This window comes from Arachis stenosperma, chromosome 10 (assembly GCF_014773155.1).
Source record: "Arachis stenosperma cultivar V10309 chromosome 10, arast.V10309.gnm1.PFL2, whole genome shotgun sequence".
In the NCBI taxonomy this organism is placed as follows: domain Eukaryota; kingdom Viridiplantae; phylum Streptophyta; class Magnoliopsida; order Fabales; family Fabaceae; genus Arachis; species Arachis stenosperma.
Window position 1 is genome coordinate 126814180 of NC_080386.1, and position 15987 is coordinate 126830166.

Below are 15987 nucleotides of genomic sequence, written 5' to 3' on the forward strand. Positions count from 1 at the left end.
ATAAGTTAAATATAAAACAATGAACGATTGTAAAGATTCCTATTTTCCAGGCTACTCACTAAATACGCCATGGGACAATTCATTTTGTGGTATGTACAATTTGTATCCATAGAGCTCGGCATCATGGTAAAAGGAAACTGAGCATAAATACCATCAAATATTATACAGGGAAATTTAAGGATTCAATTAAAGATTAAGCTACTGCGTGAAATTGATAATAGACGCGATCTAATAAACGCGATCCTCACCGAGGTATCAAAGCAAACATTCAAGAGTATTAAACCCAACCAAAAAATTGAAAGCAAACGATGAAAATTGTGAGGAAATACGTTGTGTGATTGTACTGAAGCATCTTTGTTTTCTTTCTTAGTTTTAGTAACTGATGATCAAATTGTTACTTGTCTGGAAAATCAACTGCTAGTTTGACTCGAATCTTCCAACTTACTAACAGCAGAACAAAATCACAAGGAAAGGATGAACGACCAAGTTGAATTTTTACCAATAAAAGAATGCAGCCACTATACTATAATATGAAGCAAATATAAAGGAAACAGACAAAAAATGAGAGTCTTGTAAAAAGGCGAGGAGTACTCCAGGCCCAGCTTTCCTACTCTGTTTCCTCAACTCTATTCTGTTGACACTCATCCTACTCTATTTTTCTTTTCTCCCTTCCTATTCAATGTACAAGTTAGCCTATCTATCATGTACTTACATCTATCAATATTGCCTACTGCTGCTTCTAAGGTTAGCTCTACGGCCACCACTACTTGTTATCTTGCGCATTCCACCACCCCAATCATCATCATCATCATCATCATCCTCTAAGTCCCCACTAGCCATGGGTGCAGATCTCCGAACTTTTCTGGGTGTAGGTCGCTTCCGTTTTATATTTGCAGTGTACAGTGAATAATCCACCGTATCTTCCCTCAATGCATACTTAAATTCCTGGGGGCAACATATGTATGAGAAATAATGGCTTAAGAAACACTCACAACTAATCAGGTGCAACAAGCTCACAAGCACATGAAAGAAAGAAACATTTGGCTCAAGCAACAATACCTGGTATCTCTGTATTAATTCTTGTGGATTTGAAGGCACGCTGAACTGAGTTTCACTAATATTAAATGGGATATTCTGTCTGGAGATAACTTCTCCAGGTTTTGGCTGTTCAGTTGGTGAATATGCCTGAACAAAATAAAAAGCACCATAATGGTCAAGAGGACAGTTAGCTTCCTATCTAATCCCCCCATCCTAGTTGAAAGATGGGCAACGTTTGAAAGTAGCTAAGTGATGACAAGATGCATCAAATAATCATACCTGACATCTAGCATCATTGAGACTATACATGATTTTCAGATGTCTCTTCAATTTTAGGAGAAATTGCAGTGCAATTGCTGATAAGCAGTCTGCCTGGATAAGGATCAGGAACAAAATACGAGGGTGAGCACATGACCAGAATAATAAACAATGACTCACCCAGATATCCGCATTCATGTTCAGGTCAGTAATAGGAGGATATTTCCTACTCATGCCATCATGCGGTGCGAGTTCAGTATGCAAATTAAAACACAAGAATGACAGCTGAAGAAACCTTTGGAATAAACTCTAATGGATTAAAATCCTGATGCTCTGGGTTGGTACGATTATGAAATCTGGAAACAAGAAGTTCAGCTAAATGGGGTCCAAAGAACTTGCATCTACTTTCGGGTGATCAGAAAGATGGTTGGTTCACACTCAATATGGTGTTGCAGAAAGGGGGGAAGTCTACACTAAAAAATTCCAAGGCAAATTTTACCACCCTAAAGGTTAAAGTAGAGCAAAATTACTCCCCTCATATCTCTAGAGGCAAACATAGCCTAGCATCAGGAACAATCTTCCTCAAACAGCATGACATTGTTGACATAAATAAAATAATCACTGCAGGATGTACCTGAACTCTCTCCAGATCATCTTTTGAGAAGGCAAAATAATCAGAACCCACAGCATGCGGCTTTGGTTCGGAGCTGCCATTATTCGATAAAGTATCATCTGGCTGTTGGTAGAATGTTCCATTTAAATCCACTGATCTCATGTCATTCAAATCTGGACGAGCATCTAGATTTTGCTGAAATGTTCCATTCAAATCCATTGATGTTCCTTGGGTTATAATAGTGGACTTGTCTGTCTCCTGTTGATACATTCCATTCCCATTCGGTGTACTTTGATTCTCATTTCTTGATAACCTTGAACTCCAGGCTTTAAAATTCGCTTCTAGTGGCCCAGCCCTAATTTGAACTATTCGATTGATGGCATATATTAGATAAAGGGGCTCATCAGGGGAAATGAAAGGCAGCAATCCAAGGACCTCTGTGCAGTATCTGTTAAAAAGAAGCCAGGTAAAAGGTTAATAAGAACTTACATACAAAGAAAGAACAGCAACAAATAATACTTACGATAAGAAAGCTATTACTGAATGGCTCCACTTTGGATTGTCAAATTTTCGCACAATTGATGACATAAATTTATTCCTTGAATTCCTGTTCCCCCGGATGAGCTTGTATATTCTAGAAACACCAAGTCTTGCTTGAGCTAGTGAGACAGTTTCGGGTTTCCCTTTTCCAGATACAGGGATTTTAGATGGGATTTTCTGATTGCCATTTTCAGAAGCAGTGCTAATTGATTGCATGAAAATAAATGACATTTGAAGTCCATCACCCAAACGACTTTCAAAAAATGCAGGGTACCTACAGAGATTTTTTATTTATTAATACAACCACATTGACTGTTAGATATAAAAACTATGCATGTGTCTCCCAATAACAGCTAAAACTTGTAGGGATTACTTCATGAATGGTTTTTATATCTAACATTGACCTTTACTGTCATTCAGAATTGTATATAGAAGATTACTTCTCATTCATATTCATTAGGAGATGATGAGCCAGCTTTGCATTTGACTCCAGAGGATCAGTTTCAAGTGCTATTAGGTATGGAACACAAGTGATTGGGTGAACAAGACCTTGGCGCAACACAACTTCAACTATCTGCATTATTAGCAAATTATTTTGTTCTAAGTACGTTGAAGCAAAAGAAAACCCAACTGCTTTTACTGTAATGCATGTATTGAGTTGGAATGAGATATCTAATCCACACTCGAGACTGAAGGTTCAAAACCGAACACTTTGCCTTTAGACTCCTTCACGAAGTATCTACCAAGTTTCTCACATGTTCAGTCCAAAAGATTTGGAGGAATAATGCACCAAACAGCCATCAAACAATAAAATTTCCTTTTTAACTGCATTTAGTTCAAGACAACTTATTTTACTTGTTTTCTTAGCATTTGGATTATAAGGTACTGACCTTCAGAGCTGATTGGCGGACTTGTTCATTGGAATCCAAACATCTGCCTAAAATATTATCCCAATATAACTGAATTATACCCCCGCATATGTTTGTGTCCCCAGCTCCAGCAGCAACGGGTACACTCTGCACAGCTCCAACTGTGTAACCAGTTACGTTATCATCAGGTTTATCTGTTCCCATTTTGCTTTCAGCATCAAGGAGATACTCCAACATGTTTTGCAATGCTTGAATCTGATATCAGGCTGATTTAGTATCCAAAGAGAGGCACTATATATATCAAGTTGAAATATATTACCTTAAGACGAGTGTCAGCATTTGAAGATAACGTTCCCTCCAGTATCTTTCCAATATCCTTTTCCAACATGTATTCAGGCCTGGCAATTAAAATAAACCCTAGTGCCTACAAGAGATGCAAAAAATCTCAAACTTCATGATTGAACCAACATAAAAACCCAGATAAAGGCATAGTTCTTACCTGCAATGATCTAGCCTTAACAACAAAATCCTCCTCAGAGAGAAACTTTATACACAAGGTAAGACTCCTTCTGACATCAATAACTTTATTGCTTGAGCTTACCAACAAAGAATTGCCATATCGAATGAGTGATCCAAGACAAAAGAGTGATCGCCCAACTTGCTGCAAATGATTGGAGACAGTTAACTTTTATAACACATGCTATATAAAATTAAATCTAACAACCTTTAGGGACTAATTTAATAAAGATTAAGATAATAATCAATTAATAAATCAATGATAAGTATATAGTGCGAACAAGCCATGGCACAAAAACACACCAACTTTAGTGATTATCATATACCCATTCAGGCCAGGAGGAAATAGGAATAGGATCAACTTAACATTACACCTGCAGAGAAGGTATCTCAAATGAAGAGCATATGTGTCCAACAGAAACTGTACACTTGAAGCTCGTGAAACTAGCCTTCATGAACTTGCATGCCCATAAACCCAATTAACTAAAAGATGATATGTCAACATGATTCTGCAACAAACCTGCTTATTGTCCAAACATTTGTAGAAGACCTGAATAAGATGCTCCACCACAGCAGCCCCTTTACTGCCTATGTTGCTTACAGAGCAGAGGCACCTGTTAAGCAAACTGAAATAAGATCTTTGCAGCAAACTCTTCTTTAAACAAAAAAACCAGAAAGCCTTTTCTCATTAGATGTTTTAGCTACATAAACAGTACGATCATTCCCAAAAAATGTCATGCACTAATTTTTTTTTCCCAGAGTTACATGTATGCACAGGTATTACTGCATAAGAAAGCTACTCAAATATACCAATTTAATACATCAAAATCAAAATATTTTGAAACTATGTTTCACATTTATAAGTTTCAGAGTCCATCAAACGTACTTGATACAAGCATGGACTACTGTCAAGAAAGAATGCCGGACAATCATATGTTTCAAATCTTGCTCTAGCTCCTCAACAATATTTGGAGGTAACTTCCGAAGTAAGGGCAACACAGCATCAATTACAAAGATTATACTCTCAACTAGCTGTGCAACCATGCGATTGTCAACCTGAAGACCAGAAAGATAAAGAAATGGATCCAATAAACAACCTGGCCCATAGATTTGTAATATTTTGAAAACAAATATAAGATACATATACAAATAGTGTCTGTAAATCACAGCTGTTAACCACATACAGCATCCCAATTGGCGCCACCTAATACTTTGAAGTTCTAGCACTTATAGCACCATCATATAAATACGACATCAACAATAAGTTGACAATAGTGATGATGACATAGTTACTGGCTGGAATACATGATAGTTACTGGCTGGAATACATGATGATCTTAAAGGCTGGAGAAGCCAGGAAACATGGATGAACTTGGCTAGAAAAGCTTGAACAACCTCAGACAGAACACTGAAGTACAGCATTTTTGTGAGGACTCAAAGCTCAAAAACTGCTGCCAAACAAAATAGCTATTGTGAACAGAGAATCCTGAGATACCTTTGTGAAACAAGTGGGATGGATTCACAAAACAGTTGTGATCAGTTTCTCTATTTTAGGAAAATGAAGGAACAGCAGTAAACTTGAACCAAGGGGCCCTAGTTTAAAGATCAGTTGAAATCATGGTCAAATAGTGGATTCCTGAGACACATCGCAATTTAGCAGTGACTACTATGGATCACGGAGGAGTATTACGAATAAGTACATAAGCCCTGCAAATTCTGAAACAGCTACCCCAATAACAGACATGATAATGCTGGGTGGTTTAGTTAAATTGCTATCCAATATATACACAATAGTAATTGACCCAATCCAAGAGAAATGAATCCAAGTAACACTTGACTCCACCAATAAGTAAAGTGAAGAAGATAGTACTAACCTGCGTTTTAAGATATGGCTGCAAAGTAACAACAAACTGGGATGGGTTTGAAGCAGGTGCACAGAGAGTTGGGTCCACAAGACAAAATGCATGCAAGGCCAGCACATATGGTAGAGCATGCACCTCCACTTCATTGCTATTAATTTCCTCAACCTGATCGTCAACATAAATTCCATTACTTCCATATCAACATAGGCCAACATATGTTAGACGCACCATCAAGACACCGACATACCTGCAATATCTTCTCCAGCAAGCATTTGCACATTAACTCACAGCGCTTACGCACTGTAGCAAGGGACACAGGGTTGACACCAACAGCTTTTGCAGCTTGGGGCAAAAAATCAAGTGATAAGTTGCGCTTTATTACAGTTACAAGAAGTTGATTGTTGGGCATTCTCCTGAGCATTTCAACAATTTGCTCTGTTTTCTTAGCCACCTCGAGTGGAACAGTACTACCATCTCCAAAGACCTGAGTTTGTGAACCATAAGGCTCCTCAAACCAGAACTCATGAAACGTTTTGCAAACAAGGTCCTGCAAATGAAAAGCATGATAAGGGGAAAATCTTAAACAGCAGAAGAGGTTCAAGTCATTGACAATAAATATAGATACTCTATCATATGACACAGCAACAAATAAGAGCAGGCTCCAACATGAGTGACTAATTTATACAGGAGGAGGTAACTACCCATTAATATCCTTCTTAAAAAATATAAAGGGTAAAATATTATTTTAATCCCTATGGTTAAGTCCCAACTTCGTCCCTAATGTTTAAAATGTTCTTTTTTTGTCCCAAATGTTTCATTTCATTCTATTTTATCCTTCGGTCAAAATTAAAACGTTTTCTTCTAAATATACCCTTTTTCTCTTATTATTTATTATCTTCTTACTTTTCTTATTCTTCTGCTACTTTCACTCTCAAATCACTACAACTACCACTATGACCACTACAATTATGACTTTCGTTGCTACTTAGAAGAAAATCATAATGGAGGAAAAGGTATTTTTAGAAGAAAAAATTTTAATTTTGACCAGAAGACCAAAATAGGATGAAATAATACGTTTGGAATAAAAATAGAACATTTTAAACATTAGGACAAATTAGAACTTCGTTGAAAAGTTAGAGACTAAAACAATACTTTATCCTAAAATATAGATCAAAATTTATGCTTAATAGGAACATGTTGGGGAAAGACCTACAAACCTAACATTACCTTACTTCAATAAATAAATTACCATGCTGACAAATAGGTACAAAGTAATTACAATACTAGTGCCTTGTCTCAAAAAGACTCGAGCAGCAACTGCAAATACCTGGATACTTGACTCATCATCACTAATGCGTGAAATTATTTCTGTGCAAGCCCTAGTATAGCCAGAGAAGTTGACATTTGAACTGCACATGTCTCGAATAAGTTTTATTGCTCGTTTTCGAACACTAACTCCAGTATCTTTGATTCTCTCAGCGATCTTTTCAAAATACTACACAACACAGGAAAGAAAATTGGTTAAAATTTGTAACACTTCATCAACCCAAATATGATGGGAAGAAAAAAAAAATATAGGCTACAGGTGTCCTCATAACAAAATAATAAAGGAAGATCAGTTTTAACTGTAACCATTAAGGAAAAGTCCATTGACACATACCTTAAAACCCACATCTGGATGTGAAGCAATGTGCCTGCCGACAAGTTCCAATGCTGCTTCTCTAACAGAAATTGCAGAGTCACAAAACCTTCCTTCAACAGCTGACTGTACTCGTTTATCACCCAATACCTCTGGATCAGCCTCTACAATGATACTAACCTGCTCGTTATATGAGATGAAAGAAAAAATTAATTAAATGCCAGGAAACAATAAAAAGCAAACTCATTTTCACAAAAGAGCAGTATATTTTTAGAAATTGACTAGACTTACAGCTCGTAAAGCCTTAGCCCTGATAACTGGAGAGTTCTCCCTTAGGCTTGCCTGGATACATAACAGAAAAAAAATAATTAAACACAATGAATTACAGTTCATTTGGAAAATCATGCAAATGGAGAATATCAACTAACCAGAAGCACGTGAAGAATCTTATCAAACCCTCGACAAAATGAACTGTTTTGACCCAAAATTAAAGTAATCTTCTTAATTGAATCCCTCGTCAACGTGGATGAGATGGTACTAGAGTCCCGTACAATGATTCTTGATTTCATTCTAGCAAGGTGGTATATAGGCTTTCGCTGACAATTAGGATCATCTTTGTACCACAGGCAGAGATAAAACCTGCACATCATGCACATGAATTACCATTGCTTGCATAAAACTCAAATATGTCAATTAGGAGAACTGTCAAGTACAAACCAGCAAACGAACAGATGGATATCATCAGCAGAAGTGACATCTTGAAGGTAATTCAAGAGCAACTGTTGAACAATTTCATGCTTTGAAATTTCAGAATCTTTTGATGCATTACGTTTCTTTGTCACGTCATCCTTACACCGGGAATTGCAATATGACTGTAATACAAGCAGTTGCTTATGACAGATGCATGTCTGACAGTACCAGTTCCGGTTGGAAACTTCATGTTCTTTAATACCCAGGCAGTCAGTGTGGAAGGGTCTCTGGCAGCCATGGCATATCAATAAATTGTCGGTACTGCCATCCATACAGACACAACAAGAATCTTTTGGATATTGCTGATTAGCACTATCCTGACCATGTAAATCCTGAAGTATCCAGAACTTCTCCTGGCTACAAACCAAAGCATCACGCTTCAACCTTGCAGCAATTGTACCAAGAATATCAATAGCCATGGAACGTGCAGAGACATCCTTAGATTTCGGCCCAGCATTCTGAAGTAGTAGGACACAGAGAACCTGAAACAATTCTCAATGTAAACTAATCTGATATATTTAGCAAATCAGTAGTAACACACACACACACACACAGAGACAGCTACCTCCAAAATGGGAGCTGAAGCAGGATACTCGGGCAAATTTAAAGTTGTGAGTAAATCAGTAACAAGATTCTCCATTATGGATTTCAGCTCTGAAGCATCCTGGGTCTTCACACTTGCAAACCGCTGAAGTACACGGCTCCAGAATAGACAGCAAGCTTCTGTTGTGGCTTCATGGCCTTTAGTTGGATCATTAGGGTCAACCGAGACTTCCAACACAGCATTACCACTTGATGCTTGTCTTAAAGCATCTGGAAGGTTAGCACTACAGTGAATTAACTGAATCAGCAAAGCGGTAACCATCTGGATCTGTCTTTGCTCTTCCTCGCGTATGTGGTAGGCTCTTATAGCTCGTTTTGAATATGGTAATTTCCAAAGAAGCTGAAGCACTTCATCTATCACATATGTGCGATGTTGTGTGTATAAATAGAATATCTGTGCCATCATGTTGTAAAAGCGATTTTTAAAATTAGTTGCTGAAATAAGCATGGAAGCCAACATTGGAAAACCTCTTAAAGATAGAAGACAAATATCAGTACCGCGCTAAGTAAACCAATTGCCTTCAGCTGCAAAAGCTGGATATTCTCAACCATGAATGTTGTAATGCTTGTTTTTACAAGTTGAAGAATGCAACTATCTGATAACCTCTCAATTAACAACAAATCCTTCAGCAATCCAAGAACAGTGCATAATTTCTGAAGGATAGTATTCACAGCAGAAGAAACCCTAATAAAGTGAAGACCAGAGTTATAATAATAAGAAAAGTATATTATCAAATCTAATGTGAGATCAATCCAATTGAAGAAGTTAAATAATAATAATAATAATAATAATAATAATAGTAGTAGCACCTGTTTGATGTTGATTTCCTCATCTTTGTACTCTTGCTGGTACGACGTTTCTTGCTTGCCGAACCAAATTCTGCATCATTTTCTTCATAATAATCATCAACTGGAGAACATAACAATTAGCTGTATCAATATCAAACCACATAGAAGAAAAACTTCTTTCTAATCTCTCCCTTGCCCAATGGACAACAGTCAAAGGATTCTTCAAATGAATTATAATGCATCATTAACTACAGATATGCTATACAGTCAAAAATGCAATTTTATAAGAAGTTTTGCATTTCCAGTAGCATCTCCATTCTCCAAAATGCACAGTCATGAAAGCAAATAAATACTTTATTAAGAAGAAAAACCAGAAGAAAAAGGAAAAAAAGACTAACCTTCACATGCAGTGTTTTCACTAGGTCTGTGTAACGCACGATACGATGGATCACTTGCACACATAACATCCATTATTTGACGCCTGGAAAACTCCAAAATTCTCTCAATGATCTGACAGGCATAGATTACATTTAGGATGTGTTTTGGAACATTAAAAAACTTAACTTATTTCAATAATCACTTATTTGTATAATCGCTTTTTAAAATGATCGTCTAACAATCAATTTATATTTAGATACTTCGTTAAAAAGTGACTTAAAGATAATCTTGTGTGTTTGGAATGTATGAAAACAGCTATTTTCTAAATGGTATATGAAATTATTGTTTATATTATTTTTTATAAGGTATAATTACCAAAATGGGTATGGAATGATTATTTATATTATTTACTATTTAATACTTGAAGTCAAACAGGCAAAAATTATTAAAATTTTCAAATAATCAACTTTTTCTTATAAGCTATGTTTAGCTTAAATAAATTAGTTTTTATTATATTCTATTTTCAGTTTTATGCAAACTTGATTATTTTTAGGTAAAAGACTTTTTCTTTAAAGAAACATTTTTCATGGTTCCCAATCATGCTCTCAGACCAACTCATATTGCACATTAAGAATCAATAATCAGAAGGAACTAACATTTCGCACATCATCATCACAAGAAAAACTACAGATTCCATAATATATAACAACACTTTTATCCTGCTGGGGGCCCGTTCTGTATATACTAGCTTCAACCTAAGGAGGGTTCTTATAAAATTCTAGTTATCAAAAATAACAATTGTTTGAAATTTGCTAAATCAACACACCTCTTCTTTATAAATTTGCTTCGGCATCTCAGTGTGAGCCATCACAGCTAGTGCAGCATGAATGGACTCCAATGCGATCAAAATAGATGAAATTAGTTCCGAGTCTGACTGAAACACAGAACAACATGGTTGTGACAACAATGATTAACATAAGACAATCAAGAATATGAGATCACTGTACATTACTTAAAATGGATCCCAATAATTAAGGTCAGGAACAATTGATCAAAACAACATCATTGAACTCGATCAAAAATCAAACTTTCAATTAGCTAATCCACATTCTTTCCTGAAAGTTGCTAATTAAATTTTGTTATCTTTTCCCCTAATATCTTCATTTTATTTATTTTTCTTTCAATTGACCAATTTATGTGTCCTGCAAGTTGGGAGACATTCTTTTTCCTTTTTCCCTTTTCTAGATAACCAATTCTAAGCTATTCTTGTAAACAAACTCCAGAGATTTGGAGGATGCATGGAGGATAAAACGTTGTCTAGCAATAGCGCAGGTTAGTTGGAGTTAAATACAAAATTTCCAGGTAATATAAATAGCATTTTTCAAACATTCCAAACACAATAATTGATAAAAACTTGTTCAATCATTAGCATCTCTCATTTCCCAAAATGGCACAATGGAATTCCCCTTCTCCCAAGTTCTCCATGCCAGCTCAGCATTAGGTTATTACATCCATGTGTGTAGTAGCATGCTCTGACTATAGCTCCTCAAAGCAGACTCCCATTAATACAACATAGAGAACTTTCCCTCATACATGTTTAGAAATTGAAAAACTGCTTTACATATAACCCTTTTGGCTCTGTTTTACTCTTGCATAGAGGAACTCTTACTCCCTATCTTGTATTATTCGTCTTTTTGTCTTAATGAAATTCTTCTTTCAAAAAAAAAAAGTTAAGTGTTATTGTTGCTAATATTTTCCTTCCTAAGGTCTAGTCCTACTTTCTACTTGTTCATGTCCTTTCACACTCACAAAATCCTAACAATCGAACAAGTTCCATAACAGGTAATGATGCATTTCAAATTATTCTACAAGAATTGATAAAAACATGAGGAAATAAGCCACAGTAAGCATTCATCTGAGTTCTCCATTGATTAAAAAGCATGCAGGGAGCAGCAGATTAAAAGAGCAAAGGAAATTGAAGAAGGAGGGGGGGATCATAAAATCTTGAAGCATATGTAATGTAGCAAATATGAATGGTACCATCAAACATCAATTGGAAAAGACAGTAATGGAATCACTAGAGAAATTAAAACAATTTTATATAAATGACTTATTCTACAATAAAGAAAACCTCAGTCAAATGACCATGAGTCTTAAAAAGATTAGACTTCACCAACCAAACTCAAATGTATGTAGAAATTAGAGGAAACACGAGAACCGAAATCTACGAATTTTTCATGTCATTTTGGTCTTTGACATAGCATTAGAGACAATTCTACCAGGTCAAGACTCAAGGATTCAATCCATGTTGCCAGATTCTTTAAAAATAAAGTTCAATTTCAGAGAAAATTTAAAAATGAGATGACCATGTTTCAAGAGCAAAAGTTCTGCATGAATAATCATATTAGGCAGAGATATAAAAACAACCTCGATCCTTACAGCCTATGAGACTATATATAACTACATTTTACTAGACTGGAAAAATCTAAAAACAACGAAGTGATAGCGACCTAATAATCTGAAGTCTTGATGCTTGAGGAATCTCACTATGGATAACATATTATCTCAGTACGGCTGTCTTTGGCAAATGTTTCATGCATCTTAGTGTTTTACCATTGTATTATTATTGCCAATCCCTTTAAGATTAAGCCTAAACCTAATAATCAGAAGTCTTGCTGCTTGAGAAATCTCATTATGTATAACATATTATCTCACTACTGTTGTCTTCAGGCATGTTTCATGTCTCTAGTATTTTACCATTGTATTATTATTGCCAATCCCTTTTAAGATTAAGCCAAACTATTGTATCATGCTTTGTTTAATCAATCTGTTTTTGCCACATATCTCTGTAGCTCATAACCTTAGAAGCTTGATCTATATACTTAAGAAGCTACTTCGTTACAAACTTCTGATAAGTACCAAGTACAATACTGTGTACAAGTCAGATTTTGAATAATTTTTACCGAGAAAAATTGAGCTCTTAAGTCAGCTACTTCCAAAATGAAAATTCAGCATATGAAGTAGTTGATAAGTAACTTACATTATCACAATCCTCAATTGACAGGCCTTCTGCCCTATGTATTTGATGATCTAGAACATTCAGTATCCTCACAAGGACTTCAACAGGAACAATATGCAGAAGTTTCTTCTCATGTATAGACATTATTTCATTAACAAGCAATCTAAGATCTGAAAGTGACAATGGCAGCCATTCTGCTTCATCTCGATCATCAGTCTGAACTTCAGCTTTGCTGCATAAGTCTTCCAAAAACTCACAAAACCTTCCAATGGTTGCATCTAAAATGATACAAGTTACCAGTCGTTTAGACGCATAAAAATGATCATACAAAACTCATACATATATACACATACAGAGCACAAATAACATTAACACGTAGGAATCATCCATAGCACCTTGAAGCTCGGCAGAACTGGGCCCTACAGAAATTCCATCGCCTCCTTTCTTCCTTACTTTTGATTTTTTGGAAGATAACGTTGAAATGTCCTGCCAAAACATTTTGAGAATCAGCAAACCATAGAAATCTAAACAAATGCACAAAGCAACTGCATCCATACATTTGAAGAAAAATGGTCATGTTGACGATTAGGGGTTGCATTGTAGTCTTCTCTAGTTTGATTTATGCCAGGAAGACTCGACTCACGGAGCTTCTTCTCACCCACCGCACGACCAGAGATCTGCTCCTTGACAGGACCTGAGAAACTTGAACAATACAATAAACAATAAGCAGAGCACCATCAAATTTTGTAATGAAAATTATAACCACAGGCAAAGATAAGCTCTGGCTGGATACATGATTAGAAGACTAGTTTGAAAAACCGAAGCTCTAGTTTTACCAAAGAATAACATTGCTTATGTACATTGCATTTTCACACACCAAGCTGCCATTGAACTGGGATTGAGACCAAGTCAAGATGCTGTACATCTACACAGACCAGAGTACAATGCTATGTCCAAAAAAAATAAACGTCTATACCAACTAGCAAGTGATGTTGAACCTCTTGAAAGTTATAACTGACAGTAACTCATGACTCGTGAGCATTAAATAAAAACGTCTTTAATGTAGGACAGTTTCACTCTGTCCTAAATCTCAGCCTCTTAAATCATTGTAGTATAATGAGCAGCAACAAGCCTATGAGACTGGAATAGATCCGGAAAGGTAACATTCACAAGGAAAACCATGTACTGTGTTTACCTGTGGTACTGTATTCAAATGCTTCAGGATTGCACCTGAGAACCTCATCATGGAGTTCCAATGGCTCAATGTACATATACGAACCATTGCTGTTATCATCTCTTAAGTTTCTATATAAAACACAACACAATAGATAAAAATTAAATTAAATTCAGTAATAATATCAAAAATAGTAACAGAACCAAAATTGACCACAACAGCAACAAAACAACATTAATATGAACACATCAAAATAACTGAACTAAATATCAGTTATTTGCCTAATCATAAATCAACACGATAAACTAATACACAATGCTCATAAAGCAGTTATCTCTTCACTAATATTCTATCCATGAAGTTTAAATAATAACAACAATAATAATAACCAATCAACAGTTGTAAAGCATTAAACTCTACTCAAACCAACAACAATAGCATCAATCAAAATCTAAGTCCAATACTAATATTCCTGTGATATAAACCTGCAAACTTCAGCAAGAATGCCTTAAACTAAACAACTTCAACTACATAGGTGCCAAACTCGTACAGCACCAAAAGTCACAATTCATCGCATAGGCTACAGTAAATCGCATGGAAATTCACGCGCGTCTAACTTCATCTCGCAAATTCCAAATTCAAAAAACAAAAGCACCGAATATTCCCCGTGAAATCAGTACCTAATATAGCATTTCCCTACCACTTCAAAGCTCAAATATCAATCTCAGCGATAGCATATAATGCAGAACAAAAACTGAATAAAGAATGCTTACAAGTACGACACATCGGTGTGCTGGAGCAGCTCAGCGATCTTTCCAGCCTGTGCGAGCACGTCGACACGGTTCAGCATCGCTGGCGAGTCAACTAGGCGGAGGTCCCGATCGGAGGAGCCGCAGAACACCGGAAGAGAAGGCAGCGGCAGGCAGGGAGCGACCTCGGAGTGGATAGTGTTCGAAAGTCCGATGCCGCGGCGGCCGGACGAGGCGACCGCCACCACGGCGGTGGCGGCGCCGGAAGTGTCTGGAAAACTCATGAAATGGTACAGCTCAGCTCTGGGAGGGCATGGAGTGACGAATACGGTTGGTGAATGGTAGAATTTGGGGAAAATTGAAAGGAATTAGGGTTTGAGTGAAGAGTGAAGAGAAGTAGAAGCTTAAGAGTGTGTGAACCCTAAGTGGTGAGCCTTGAGACTTGAGAGGGTTAGATTGGGAAGAGAATTGGGGAAGCGATTGGCGGGGAAATTGAGCCGGTTTGGGAAAATGATTTCGGAGTATCGAGCTAAGTGGATTTGGTTTATATGCGGGTGAGAACAGAGCTAACGGTGAAGTTACGGAATTCTCCTTGTTGTGGGTGGTTTTGTCAAGATTGCGGTGCAAGCTAACCTGACGAAGCGACGGGAACACACGCCGGTGAGTTAACTGTAGCTACAAAATTGTTTGCTTTTTTTTTCAAGGGGTGAATATTTAAATTTTTTTTAAATTTAGTTGCCAATAATAAATATGATGCAAATAAAAAAATTTAAAAATAAAATTTAAAAATATTTTTAAAATTTTTTATTAAATTTAAAGGATAAAAAATATACTTTATTTTGTAAAATAAAAATTGATTAATTTTGTTGAACCATAAAATGATATGCATCGCTTTTTAAATTTTTATTTTTGCCGAAAATTTTTTATTATTTTTATGTAAGTTTTTTTTCTCTTTAAAAAGAATAAATTATCATTAGAACAGTTAATTATGTAATTTTTTTTTTAGTCACCAAAAAAAATTATGTAATTTTTTTCTCAATCATACTAACATAAAAAAAATTGAATTTAAAAATTTTAAATAATTTTTTTTAAATTCAAACACTTGTGTCATAGCTTTTCAATTTTAAATTTAAATTGTTTACTATCATTCTTTATCTTCTTTTCTTTTCATTTTAATTTTGACAATTTAT

General features: G+C 35.9%; 1 protein-coding gene across 1 annotated transcript; it reads right to left on the reverse strand.

Annotated features, from left to right (window-relative positions):
- Nucleotides 1-86: 86 nt before the first annotated feature.
- Nucleotides 87-15296, reverse strand: LOC130954900 (sister chromatid cohesion protein SCC2). The gene is made up of 28 exons (XM_057881675.1): nt 14822-15296; nt 14070-14179; nt 13432-13568; nt 13270-13360; nt 12896-13152; nt 10682-10789; nt 9876-9987; nt 9499-9598; nt 9187-9373; nt 8651-9082; nt 8053-8567; nt 7764-7974; nt 7627-7677; nt 7357-7515; nt 7024-7191; nt 5944-6243; nt 5709-5861; nt 4721-4890; nt 4355-4448; nt 3818-3979; nt 3638-3742; nt 3340-3573; nt 2890-3023; nt 2433-2723; nt 1931-2357; nt 1318-1410; nt 1060-1185; nt 87-945 (listed from the first exon to the last, which is right to left on the reverse strand). Exons 1-28 carry the CDS (start codon nt 15079-15081, stop codon nt 718-720), a joined length of 5415 nt encoding a protein of 1804 aa, XP_057737658.1. The 5' UTR covers nt 15082-15296; the 3' UTR covers nt 87-717.
- Between the last annotated feature and the right edge of the window lie 691 nt (nt 15297-15987).

Coding starts and splice junctions, on each gene's coding strand:
- LOC130954900 (XM_057881675.1), bottom strand. CDS start 15,081: ATGAGTTTTCCAGACACTTCCGGCGCCGCCACCGCCGTGGTGGCGGTC. Junction 13,153..13,269: donor CAGTTCTGCCGAGCTTCAAG/GTGCTATGGATG, acceptor GTATCATTTTAG/ATGCAACCATTGGAAGGTTT. Junction 2,724..2,889: donor CTAATGAATATGAATGAGAA/GTAATCTTCTAT, acceptor AAATCTCTGTAG/GTACCCTGCATTTTTTGAAA.